Source organism: Sinocyclocheilus rhinocerous, unplaced genomic scaffold (assembly GCF_001515625.1).
Source record: "Sinocyclocheilus rhinocerous isolate Xijiao unplaced genomic scaffold, SAMN03320098_v1.1 scaffold229, whole genome shotgun sequence".
Taxonomy (NCBI): domain Eukaryota; kingdom Metazoa; phylum Chordata; class Actinopteri; order Cypriniformes; family Cyprinidae; genus Sinocyclocheilus; species Sinocyclocheilus rhinocerous.
The window spans coordinates 687396-701240 of record NW_015635757.1 but is presented as its reverse complement, the minus strand read 5'-3'; the positions used below and the strand labels follow the sequence as shown (position 1 = coordinate 701240).

Here is a 13845-nt window from a genome sequence, read left to right as displayed (position 1 = left end):
CTTTTATAAAGAATATCTCTTTGGATTTGAGACTTTAGTCTTTGCAACTTTACAGATCTTCTTTATGCACCAAGAGCTTGTAACACTCCGAAGAGAAAGGAAAACTTGAAATCGCATCATATGACCCCTTTAAACGAAGCATTAACACATGTTAGACTGCACCCCATAAATACAATCAAGCCTAGAAAAAAACCAGTGTACCACCTCTTTAAACAAAAACCTAATCACAAGAAGAAATATCACAGCATCAGTTTCAGCGATAGAAAAGGGCACATTTTTGCATTACATTACGTTTCTTTTAGCATTACACTTATTTTTGCTTTGAGCTCTGCTTCAGGAGACCCTTGTGAATGTTTCGTAGGTTTGGTAATGAGAGGGTGCACTAGTCAAACACAAGGGTGGTGCTTATTTGGCTCCTTGATGCCTGTTGCTTGTATGATATCCTACATGACTAACAGAATATACACAACCATTTAAAGTTTGGCCTCTGTAAGATTCTGTAACACTTTTGTAAGCCTCTTACAAAATGCTCACCGGGCTGCATTTATTTGATTTCAAAAACAGAAAAAAAATGTGAAATATTACAGTTTACATTTTTTTTATCTTGAATACATTTTAAAATGCAATTTATTCCTGTGATGCAAAGCTGAATTTTCAGCATCATGACTCCAGTCTTCAGTGTCACATGATCCTTCAGAAATCAGCCTGATATGAAGATTTGCTGCTCAAGAACATTTTCTTATTATTATCAATGCTGAAAACAGTTGTGCTACATAATATTTTTATGGAAACTGTGATTTTTCAGGATTCTCTGATGAATACAAAGTTCTTAAAGAGATGTATATAATGTATTTACTGTCACTTTTGGATAAAAGAATACATTTTAAAAAACAAAAACTTACTGACCTCAGACTTTTGAGTAGTGTATGACATCCAATACTTTGCTTTATGTGTTTTAGAATGCATTATCATGCCTGTGTGATTATTGTCTGCATATTGCATATTCTGGCTGGAATCTGCCGCAAAGTCGACAAGACTTTTTACAAATAGTTAAAAGTCTGGCCACATGAGACGACTAATGACTTTCCATTACCGACTGAACTATGACGGAAAAGTGATTAAACTGAACCCATGCAAGTGGGCGCCAATAAAGACTCCAACCAGACACGCTGTCCGCTGATTCTGTTGCAAATGCACTGTTGATGTGAAGTGACCCAAAACCAGGGGTGGAGAAGCTTCTGTATGCTCTCCGTGAACTCTGACCTTTTATCAAAAGCTTTTTTTGGCCTGAAAGCCATGGCACGGCTGATAACAGGAGACAGGCAGGCAGACTACTCAGATTCATTAAAAAGCGAGCAGGCAGGGACAATGTGGGCTCCGGAGGTTTCTGTGGTCATGAGTGAGTAGTTCAGTTCCCTAAAGACACACAATCCCCTGTACTGTGGTCAGTCTGTGTGTGTTTTCCTGAATTAAACAGCGGTACCTCTCGCTGGCCAGCTGTATCTTATGGGTCTGCCCGTTAACCCCTCTTAACACACATCCTGCACTCCACACCCCTCACCTTACACAAACTACAACTGGATGCTGCAAATTTAGCTTTGCGTCACAGTATTAAATTACAGTTTAAAATATTTTCAAATAGAAAACAGTTATTTTAAATTGTAAAAATATTTCGGAATATTACTGATTTCACTGTATTTTGGAAGTAATTAAATACAGCCCTGGTGAGCAAGAAGAGACTTATTTGAAAAACAATAAAAAATCTCACTGACCCTAAACAGTTGAATGGTAGTAAGTAATTAAGAATTAAAATTAAAATCAGATTTTTGTAAATGCATTTTCAAATGTCTGAACGGATTTCTTGTAGTAGGCCTACATCATCATTTCTTATGCATGAATGTACCTGTATATAATCCAGTATTGTCTCATGCGTCATATGAGTTCATCACCACAGTGAAATGACATGATGGACATGAGAAGAGCCAACGTTAAGAGTTTTCCATCCTCTCTTTCCATTCCAACGCCTGTTTTCAGATGCTGAAGCTGTTTGTCATCATAGCAGTCTCAGCTTCAGACGGCACTCAAACGCACTGCACAGAGTCCGTTCACTGACCGTCTGATGCATATTACGCACTTATGAAATACAATCAGATTATTGGCCAACAATGCAACTGTGTTTATATCGTACTGCTACACTCTCAGAAATAAAGGTACAGCAGCTGTCACTGGGGTGGTACCTTTTCAAAAGGTACTATTTGAACCTAAAGGGTCCATTTTGGTACCTTAAAGGTACATATTGGTTCTGTGTACATATTAGAACCTAATAGTTACAAAAGTGTACCTTTTGAAAAGGTACTGCCCCAGTGACAGCTGTTGTACTTTTATTTCTGAGAGTGTAGGAAACAAAATGTTGACAAAAGACTAACAAATTACTAGTAAAAAAGACAGTTTTGTTTGAGGTTGGCAGCAAGCAAACTAGCAAAAGTGGTGGTTTTTTTATATTTGCGTTCATTGTGAGTCAAATGAGACAGAAAAGTAACGTGGTTCAGTGCTCATAAACATCACAGAGCAGATAATGACTATGTAGAAGGAGCGTAAGTAATAGATACCAATGAGTTTTGGCTTGAAGCACAATGGAGTGTTGCTTTAAATGCTCACCGGCTCAGAAACTCGACCGCTTCAAACAAAACCTGATTAGCATTTGACGTCCCTCCTCCGCGGAAAATAGATGGTGCTGTGAATTCTCAACTCCAGCCCTGCCAGGTGTTGCATGGTTGGGTTCAGCCTCGTGAATGTGCGTTTCTGTGTGTGTGTGTGTGTGTGTGTGTGCTGCTGCTGCCCCAGTCTCAAATTTAAACCCTCCTGCTTTGCTCTGATTAAGAAAAGGTAACAGGATAGTCACTTTTGGACCTCCTCCCTAGGGTGTGTAAAGGACTCTTTCCCTCAGTCTCTGTGTTGTTATGTTGTTTTAATAGTGCATTTTACAACTTCATCCGACAAATACTCTACATACACAACAAGAACTCACATACGAACAGATCTACAGTTATTTACAGCAGTTACACTTTTATCAAAGTGAATCACACATTAGGAAATGTACAGGTTTTTATCATAAGAGCCTCTCAGAAAAAAAAATGTTTTATACACTTAAAGTGCTAATATGTGCCATTTGGGGGTACATAGGGTACAAATATGTACCGTACAGTATTGTATCCTAGTCTTTGTACCTTTTTTTTCTAAATGTGTATATGCATGCGTGCAAACTTTAAAGGACCAAATATACCAATGTCATAAATGCTGTATAGTTAAGTAGAACTGATTAGGTCATAGCATCAGTGTTGTGATTGTTAAATAAAACTAAAACTATTGTTTTTGTTAATTGAAATAAAGCTGAAATAAAACAAAGTATAAAAATTAGAACTTAAAAACATAAATAAACTGAAGTTCAGCTGAAGTATTAAAATAACTAAAACTGAAACTTAAGTAAAAATAAATAAAAGAAATAGAGTTTTTTAACAGAAATAATAAATGACAAAAGCACATAACAAAATGATTCAAATGAAACTAAAATTAAAAGAAAAACTGGAAATATAAATATATAAAGTCATATAATACTGAAATAACACTGCATAACGTCAGTGGGGATTTGTAAAATATATACATATATATATATATATATTATTATTATTATTATTATTATTATTATTATTATTATTATTATTATTATTGTAAACTATAATTATGTATATGTTTTGACCAGTAGGCGACGCCATAGCCACATTTACATGGTTTTGTCCAGATTATAAGAATGACTTTGACAAAGTTTCATGTCAATATGCAAAAGCTCAAAAATAAAAACAATGCTGAAACACAGCCTCACTTCTTATTTGTCGTTTTGAACTTTTGGGAGGCTTGGTTTGAATATCAAGTGAGCCAGGTTTGATTTTAGCTATATATAATTCATTTAATCACATCCAAATAACATACTCTGACTGCTTGTATGACCTACATTCAATTCAACATGAAGCCAAGAAGTCAGAAGGAAAAAAATTAAGAAAACCATTAAGACTTTTAATTGCACTACAGATGATTTGAAAGACAAAACTCACAGAAATATACATACACAACCGATGTTCCATTATAAATCCATGTCATAAATAATCAAATTCCTCCTTTTAAAATCAGAATCAGGATTTTAGGCCACCTATTCATCACACGCACTTCTTATTACCAACGTGACAAATGCAACGTCTGCATTAAATCTGAATCCAAGTACCTCAATACATATACATGAAGATAAACTGTTATGATGCGATATATTCTGCGACGTCTAACGGCCACTTAATATCCAGAACACACTCACGCACAGCGCAGAGGATCTCAGAACCGAAATCAATGAAATTGTACTGTCAGGGTTTTAGTGTCGTCTTCACCACGGCTGGACAGAATACATGCATAGCGCTGGCAATAGATGAGAGGAGATGGAGGCATCAGATCAATACGGAGCTGGTGGAACAGGTAATAATATATTGATGGTTTTATGTGAGGTCTGGGGGGATGGGGGCGGTGTGTGTATAAATGAAGAAGGAACTACCAGATAAGACTCAAATCATGTGTGATAGCAACATAAAATATGCTTTCACATACTTTCACGAGAGCTCCCAGCTGACGAAAATATGTTCTAAGAACGTTTTAATAATGTTCCCGTTACGTTCAAACATTATTTCTGAATGTTCTTGGTTTTTTTAAACATAGCTTTTTATCAAATATTTTTAAAAAATTTGTTCTTGTTTAACGAACAAAAACAGTAAGGGAATGTTCCATTTTAACATTTTGCAAACTTTATGGGAACATTCTCTGAGCTTCTGGAACAAGTAGTAAAAATGTCCAACTAAAGTGTTAAAAGGTTTAATGAACGTATTAATAACATTGTTGTGCTAATGTTTTGAGAAAATTTTTAAAGACCAGATAACTCTGAACAAGCATTCTATCAGTGTTACTGGAAGAACGTTTGTTCATAACGTTGAGAGAACATTACTAGAACGTTCTAAGAATGTCCCCTCTTAGCTGGGCTTTTGTTATAGTGAAGGTATAGCTGATTTGCAGTCCTTCTATTTCAAACTCATATGACAATATTCAGATCTTTATAGCTAACCGTGATTGGAGTTTGAGAGCGTTTGGGACGCTCAGCCTGTGAGTGGGATCTTATATGACACTGATTTATTTAGCAGTAATAAGCACATCTGGCCATTTATGGTCCTTCGTTTCTGTATGAGAGAGGCCAGTTGGTATGAATTCAACTTTTGGCTCCTTGAACATTTTCAGATGAATACAGTGCCCTTATTGTTACTGGAATCGTCAATTTGAAATTGGTACAACTGGATTTTTTTAATACTTGTCATGAAATGCCTCCATGAGACAGAATAATTGAAAACATGCTGAAAGGAAAGACAGTCATTGAATTGTGCATACAATTGAACAGGGTCACATGTCCCACATTATGACACAGCTCACTGTACTCGGGAATGTAATGATTGCCAAATGTAAACTGTAATTCATTCTGGATGAGGTTCCCTAAAGGCGTATATGTTAAGATGATGACAGCACACATACAGTGGGGTCCAAAAGTCTGAAAATCATCTTGAAAACCTTAGAATTTTTACATTTATTCCATGAAATAAGCAAGAGTTTGAGGATTTCAAACAATATATTTTCTGCACTATTTATAAGCAGTGACACTTGTCGTGTGCTTTTCTTGTATACAGACGGCCAGATGTTCTTGCTTCCACTGAAGCTCAAGATCCTCTGGTGAACTTCTGGAGAACATGATATCAGGTTTTACTCATGCTGTCAATAAAACACAGGGCATGCCAAATAAGAACTTCAACGTGTTATACTGATTACTTGCACCAATTTTTTGGTCTAAGAGGACTGTTTTCAAATCATTAGTGACCCTTGGCCTCTGTCAAGGAGAATCATGGCAGAGGAACATTAATCTGGGCTGGAAACTATGTCTCGTTTCCCACATGGCAGTCAAGGTTGTGTAGCCCAAATTGTGCAGAATATCTGGATCACTATACAGTTGACTTTAGATTCCTGATGCCTCGTGCTATTAGCTTTGTCTATTGTTACAAATTGTTTTTGGATAAGTAAATTAAAGTTTCAGACTTAAACCGTTTTTCCTGTCTGAATGGCAAGTACCTGGTAAAGCTTAACGTCAAGTCTGGATTCTTGGAGCTGCTGGGCAACATTCTGTCATTGGTCTAAACCTGCTTCAAAGCCACAGCAGGATTACGCAATATTTTACCATTATTCATTCCTGTCTTCTGCTGATTATAACCATATGTTACAGGATGGTGTAGGTAAGAAACCCTGTAGTAATTTAAAATGTAAAATCTGAAGAAATTAACTGTACTGGATGCGCTTTAGTTGTCACAGACCATTTATGGAGTCCTCAGGTGAACCCCAGCAGCGTGAACTAACTGTTCGACTCATCCAGCGTAAATGATTCATTGCTTACTTGGCAGATCTGGAAAATACTGCTCATGCTAAATAACTGTGATGTATGCATGGCACAGATCTGATCTAAAGTTCAGGGATTTTGATTTTGAGTGCTTCTAAATGGTTGGATATACAGGGGTGTGAAGTAGAAAATTAATTTTAAAAATACATTTTTTACATATTTTAGAAAGAATGCTAGCCTACTGCTTAATGCAGATTATATCTGTACTGCCTACTGTTCATTAAAAATAAAATGGGATTTTGCATTATGCAACTATGCATTATGCCAATTGTAGTATGCAACATTGTAGTCATCTGACTTCATTGACACTGCGTTTAGTTCAGTTATCATTTCAGAATTAACATTAAAATGTCAGCTGTGCCAGCTTGTGATCAAATAATGCGTTTAGAAGACATATATAGTGCACACTGCAGAAATAGTGAGCCAAAAATGGTTCTTCTATGGCATCGCTTGAAGAACCCTTTGAAGCACCTTTATTTTTAAGAGTGTAGCATTCTAGTATCCATACTGTGCTTCTTTTTGAAATTATGGGATGTCATGATACAGTAGGCTATGTGGCCCAGTCGTTGACAACTTTGTTTTTTGCAGGACAGATGCAAGATGGTTGTGATGGCGCCTCCTGTTGATGAACTACTATAATTGTAATGTTAATGTAGAATAATGTTGTGTAGGGCAACTAAGTGAAGAGCTAATGACATGGTAGCCATGATGTTAGAAAAAAGATAGAACAGGAAAAAAATAGTAAAAAAAAAACACTGTTTGACATAATCTCCTAAATATTCCCTCTGAAAGCATGTGTATGGCCCATGTTGTCAACATCCTTGAGTCTAGTTGCAAAGGTTGGTCATGCCGCCATCTGGTGGAAAATTATGGTTGTTACAGGGACAAACGGTAACATTTTTCAACTCACCTGTAGAAGTTAGGAGCTCGAAAATATTTAAAAGGGTAAAATTTTGAGAAATGTAGAGATTTAAATATTTTGAAAATTTTCATTACTTTACTTGCTCACCAGTGGATCTTCTGCAGTGAATGGGTGCCGTCAGAATGAGAGTCCAAACAGCTGATAAAAACATCACAATCATCTACAAATAATCCACACCGCTCCAGTCCATCAATTAATGTCTTTTTGGGTGAACTATACCCTTTATGTTATTTGGATTGTAATCTTTGAAATGCAGCACTAATTTGTTTTATGACCACTCTATCCTTGGCTCATCCACTAATACGGTTTTAAACATCTCTCGCCAAACTTGAAATTAACTGGAGTGCATTCCTTAAAATAGTGTGAGCGAGCCACTACTTTGTTCATTGCAACTTTTAATCCATCCATACTTTCATCCATCCATTCATCTATCTATCTATCTATCTATCTATCTATCCATCCATTTTTTTGCTACTTGACATCCATCCATCCATCCGTCCACCTATCTATCTATCTATCTATCTATCTATCTATCTATCCATCCATTTTTTGCTACTTGACATCCATCCATCCATCCATCCGTCCACCTATCTATCTATCTATCTATCTATCTATCTATCTATCTATCGCTATTTGTCATCCATCCATCATTATTTGTCATCCGTCCGTCCATCCATCCATCCGTCCACTTATCAATCCATACATCCATTTATTGCTTCTTTTTCATCCATCCATCCATCCGTCCACCTATCTATCCATCCATCCATCCATCACTATTTGTCATCCGTCCGTCCATCCATCCGTCCACCTATCTATACATCCATCGCTATTTGTCATCCTTCCATCCATCCATCCATCCATCCATTGCTATTTGTCATCCATCCATCCCTCCATCCAATGTTTCCTACATTTCCTTTATTGGTAAATGTATTATAAAGGTATGCAACATAACCCAACATAACCAACATAAAGGTATGCAACATAATCTTGTGAATTCAAATTCACAAGAAAAGAAATATACTCAAGAAATATATACAGTATATATAGTCTTTTTCATTCTCCTCCTTTTCCATATACAGATACAGAAACTCACTAATGTGATGAACTTATTTTTAGAATTCATTTTGGATTCTTTCTGTTATAAATATGTCTACAAACATATGACAGCTGGACCATCATGACCAAATAAAGTCTTCAAATTCCGTCTGTCTCTCTCTCTCTCTCCATCCACCATCATCTCCCTGCCCTCCCTGCTTAATTTATTATTACCTTTACTATAACACTAGTAATAATTTACTATTATTACTTTTGCTCTTTTGAATTAAACCAAATGCAGAGAAGAAAACGTATGTCGTTTGGAATTTTCATTTTTGTTAAACTATTCCTTTAGAGCTCATTTGACCCATGCATTCCAGCAGTACAGTCATGATTGGTCAGGTGGCTAAGAGGCCTCAGCCAATGAGGTGCAGACTTGTACAGTATAACAAACAGACTGAGGGGCATTTAAAAGATGGAGAGAGATCAGAGCAGAACTCCTGGGTTGCAGCTCAGAGAGCAGATATATACGGATCACAGGAGCATCAACAGGACTCGACTTGAGAGACCATGAGCACCCAGTTCAGCAAAGGACCCACATTTGGACTCTCCGCTGATGTCAGGAATAAGGTATGTGCACTTTATAATACAAATGCAATAAACTTGCAAGCCCTGACTGCATACGAAAGTAAAATAGATGTTGTTTATCAACTTTGCTCAACAGTTTTGCCCTATGACAATTCTGTGCCACAATGGAATTCCAACAATGCATTTCCTCATTAAAAAACAATTGTCACACTTACATCCAGTACAAATATTGGAATGCATTTAGAAAAGAAACATGGACTTAGTTAGAGGTTAAACTTTTCGGGAAACTTTGAGGTAAATGGAAAACCCCTTCCATTGTGGTATGAGTTGCTAAACAACAACATTTCCAAAAAATTTGTCTGAAAAAATGAATTTATTTTTGTTATTATAGCTCTTTCATAAAAAAAAATATATTTTAGCATTACATGCTGTGAACAATGGATGGTTAATGAAACTTTAGGGATGATAGAGGTTAAACTTTTCGGGAAACTTTGAGGTAAATGGAAAACCCCTTCCATTGTGGTATGAGTTGCTAAACAACAACATTTCCAAAAAATTTGTCTGAAAAAATGAATTTATTTTTGTTATTATAGCTCTTTCATAAAAAAAAAAAATATTTTAGCATTACATGCTGTGAACAATGGATGGTTAATGAAACTTTAGGGATGATTTCTATTTACTGACATCAATGAAATATACACCAAATTAGTGTATGACTTCAATAAATATCATACTATTAATTTAGATGAGAAACTCCATTTTGTTCAGAATTATGGGTTAGTGTATCATCATTGCTATGAGAAATGTAACTATGATCTAAGTGGACATACAAAACAGGAAGCTTGCGTAAATGTTTATATCCATCCTGTTCATGCTTGAATTTACTTCCAGAGGCTAGAACAGAGACACACTGTGCTAAATTTACAACAACAACAACAAAAATAAATATATATAGTAAAATACAAGCAAAATTCTAAAGGTCTCAACTGTTTTCTGCAGTGGTTAGCAAACAGCTTGCATCTATAACGTTAGAAAATGTTAGTATACAACAATGTAAATTATGTGGGAAAAAATAACTTTTTACATCACAGCTGGCACAGAAGTATGACCCTCAGACGGAGGAGGCCCTGAGGATGTGGATCCATGAGGTCACAGGTCGAACGGTTCCTGACAACTTCATGGAGGGACTGAAGGACGGCGTGATCCTGTGCGAGTGAGTTTCACCAATGAAAGACAGTTCATAACCATTTAACCAGCAAAGGCTCATTCAGAAATAAAAATACATTACTTTATGTTTATGACTTGGTATGTTACCAAACAACCAATTAAAGGTTATTTAGGGACAATAAACACACACACACACACACACAAAATAATTCATAATTGAGACAATTTAAATAGAAATAATCAAAAGTGAATATAAGCCAAATAAGTAAAAAGTAGAAAGAAGCCAAAAGTGAAAAGTTATCAAGGGTAAAAACTGAAGGTTAACACATAAATTACACACAAAACTTGCACTCACAGCATTTTTGAGCTCAGTGTAATTGCTCTTATACTGTGTTTTTGTTCACTAGGCTGATCAACAAACTACAACCTGGATCCGTTCCGAAGGTCAATCATTCAACCCTGAACTGGCACAAGGTAGTGTGTATATGCTATCAGCAATGTTTGAATTTTGAGGCATCACTCGTGCCACTCCTAGTCAAATTTGTGTGCATAGTGGTGACGACTTGGACGTCGCAGTTATGTTTTGAAATGAAAACTATGAGCCACATTTTTGCCATTTTACGAATGCAACTGATGTTTGTTACAAACATAATGTCATTAGTGCATGTACTAGATGCCACGGTACGTGCTGAGAAATGCAGAGAATGTAGATGTGTACAGAATTTAGCTCTAAGCGCCATTAGGATTAAACCACTTGATTAAAAGACTGACGCAGACCGCCTTTTCTTTGGCACTGTCAAAGTGGTTATTGATTTAAAATGCAAATAGTTACAGAAGATAAGACAAACATGCAATTAAAAGTAGTTTGCATGAACAAGGAATGCAGCACAAGAGTCAAACTCTTCTAATGAATGGACTATTTTACCTCATTAACTCCAGTCTGTTTAAAGTACTTGAACTGTGGCGTTGACCTACAATGAGCATGGCATAGTGGTATTTATGACAAGGCACATTTTGGAGAAATATAGGGATGTATCCATATATAGGGAAATATAGGGATGTATCCATTCCTAACTTCATACCTATTCCTTCAATCACTCTTAGTTAGAGAACATCACTCACTTTATTCGAGCCATCGGTGAATACGGCCTGAAACCACATGACATCTTTGAGGCCAATGACCTTTTCGAGGACATGAACCACACCCAGGTCCAGTGTACCCTCGCTTCATTGGCTGGAGTGGTGAGAAAAGCTGATAAAACTCTTAAATATGCAGCTTGAACAACCTGTGAATACAACCAAAGATACTGTATGTCATGTTTTTTATGTCTTTTTCCATGTTCTCTCTCCAACCAGGCGAAGACTAAAGGCTTCTACACAAAAAGTGACATCGGTGTGAAGTATGCAGCAAAAAAACTAAGGAAATTCAATCCTGACAAGATGAAAGCAGGGGATAGCGTTATCAGCCAGCAGGTCACATGACAAACACTTGACATAAGATGCATCAATGAGAAATGGCAATGCAACAGGAAAACAGAAAACATTTTGAATAATAGAAAAACATGACATGCATTTATACAGAAATGGAAATGAGTCAAGAGTATGTAAATAGACTACTTTGAATTACACTTGCATTTGATTTGAATGTAAAACACATTCTATGTTTCTTGTAGCTACAGTTTGACAATTAAAAAAAATACTACTGTTTAAAAGTGTGAGATCAGAATTGTTTAGTGTTTTGAAAGAAGTAAATACAGGAATATTGTGAAATATTATCGCAATTAAAAATAACTGTTTTCTATTTAAATATATTTTAAAATATCATTTATTCCTGTCATGCAAAGCTGAATTTCCAGCATCAGTTTTCAGTGTCACATGATCCTTTAGAAATCATTCTAATATGCTGATTTGCTGTTCAAGAAACATTTAATATTATTATGTTGAAAACAGTGAAAATTATTTTCAAAAACAAAAAGTTTTTTGGTGAAAACTGTGATACATTTACTGGAAACAGAAATCTTTTGTAACATTACAAATGTGTTTACTGTTACTTTTGATCAATTTAATGTGTCCTTGCTGAATAAAAATATTATTTTATTTCAAAAGAAAAAAACATCTGACCCTAAACATTTGAACAATAGTATATAAAATACATTTCATGTGAATTCACAGATGGGCTCCAACAAATTTGCTAGCCAAAAGGGCATGACCTCCTATGGAACCAGGCGCCATCTCTATGATCCCAATATAGGCATGGAGAAACCAGCGGATCGATCCACTATAAACCTCCAAATGGGCACCAACAAATGTGCCAGCATGGTGAGGCCGCATGCTGCATTAACACCAAAATCACCGTAATTATGAGATGAGCACTCTGTTCATGTCCTCCTCGGATACTGAGGATTATTATTTATATGTCAACACTCATAATAGCAAAATGGATGCATGTGTGGCTTGAATACCGATGACAGTAAAACACTTACACCATCAATTAACCTCCATGCTACTGAAAAATACTGAACAATTCAGAAAGCACACTGGACAGTTCTAGAAAGTTGAAGAATGCAATTTTAATATGTTTCATATATTAACTTTGTCTTTGTCCTGCTGTAGGCTGGAATGTTTGCTCTTGGCACGGCGAGACAGGTGACAGAAAAGAACGTGAATCTAGACCCGGTGGACACTACAACCGTGTCTCTGCAGATGGGAACCAACAAAGTGCCGTCTCAGAGCGGCCTCACCCCGATGGGAGGCTCACGTCTAGTGTACGACCGCAAATACTGCGCCAAGCCTAATGAACAAGACGGCATTAATTTTCTTAATTAATACACTTACACTCTGGTATTCAGCATTGGTAGACGATGTCCCTTTCTCCTGATCCCAGACCAGCTTAACTAAAACAAATAATCATCTTTATGTGGACAATGTATTAGGCATACAGTGCTTAATTAGAGAATCGATTAAGCTGCTCTCTGGTTAGTTTAAAGGGGATCATCTACCACACAAAAACTCCAAATCGACTGGTTTAGGTGCTTCATTATGGGTCAGTCATAGTCTGCCTTATATATTAACCTTTGTCTTTAAATTCCTCAAAATTTGATGTAATTAGTCTTTAGTGTCAGAATATCAGAAGTTACAAAGGTGATTAAACATAAACCAAAAATCATCAGTAAGTGTCTATGTCGTTGTTATTTGTCTGAAGTGGGATAGGGACAAGACCCTGTCTCCTACATTTGGTTCCTTGCCATCAGTGGTTAATTTATATTCTGTAGGGTCATTAAACAAAACATTTTGTTTAATTGTTCACACTCAAAAAACAGATGAATGCTCAGAATTTACATTGTGTAAGTATTTAGGAAGTGTTGCGATTTGCGCATTTTACACTTTTGGTGCATTGTGATTGGCCGAATACCTCAAGCGTGTGACGCAAATGTTACACGGCAATCTCCATCTCCCGGCAAGACAAGACAAAACCAATAAAATATAAAAAATGTACTTACAGTCTGTGAGTCAGAACAGCCAGCAGATCAGGAAACGTCTGCATATTTGGGTCGAACTGTTCTGGAACAGTGTTGTAAATACAACTTAACCACTGATTTCTAGCCTATTG

At 36.3% G+C, this 13845-nt stretch overlaps 1 protein-coding gene across 1 annotated transcript; it reads left to right on the top strand.

Annotated features, from left to right (window-relative positions):
* The first annotated feature begins 9050 nt into the window (after window positions 1-9050).
* Window positions 9051-13061, top strand: cnn1a (calponin 1, basic, smooth muscle, a). Its single transcript, XM_016561941.1, has 7 exons — window positions 9051-9110; window positions 10160-10281; window positions 10643-10709; window positions 11340-11477; window positions 11592-11708; window positions 12408-12554; window positions 12849-13061. Exons 1-7 carry the CDS (start codon window positions 9051-9053, stop codon window positions 13059-13061), a joined length of 864 nt encoding a protein of 287 aa, XP_016417427.1.
* Window positions 13062-13845: the final 784 nt, after the last annotated feature.

Bases quoted from the DNA above. Each gene is read 5' to 3' on its own strand.
- cnn1a (XM_016561941.1), top strand. From the start codon at position 9,051: ATGAGCACCCAGTTCAGCAAAGGACCCACATTTGGACTCTCCGCTGAT. The intron at 9,111-10,159 runs GTATGTGCACTT...TTTACATCACAG, and splicing joins CCGCTGATGTCAGGAATAAG to CTGGCACAGAAGTATGACCC. The intron at 10,710-11,339 runs GTAGTGTGTATA...AATCACTCTTAG, and splicing joins CAACCCTGAACTGGCACAAG to TTAGAGAACATCACTCACTT.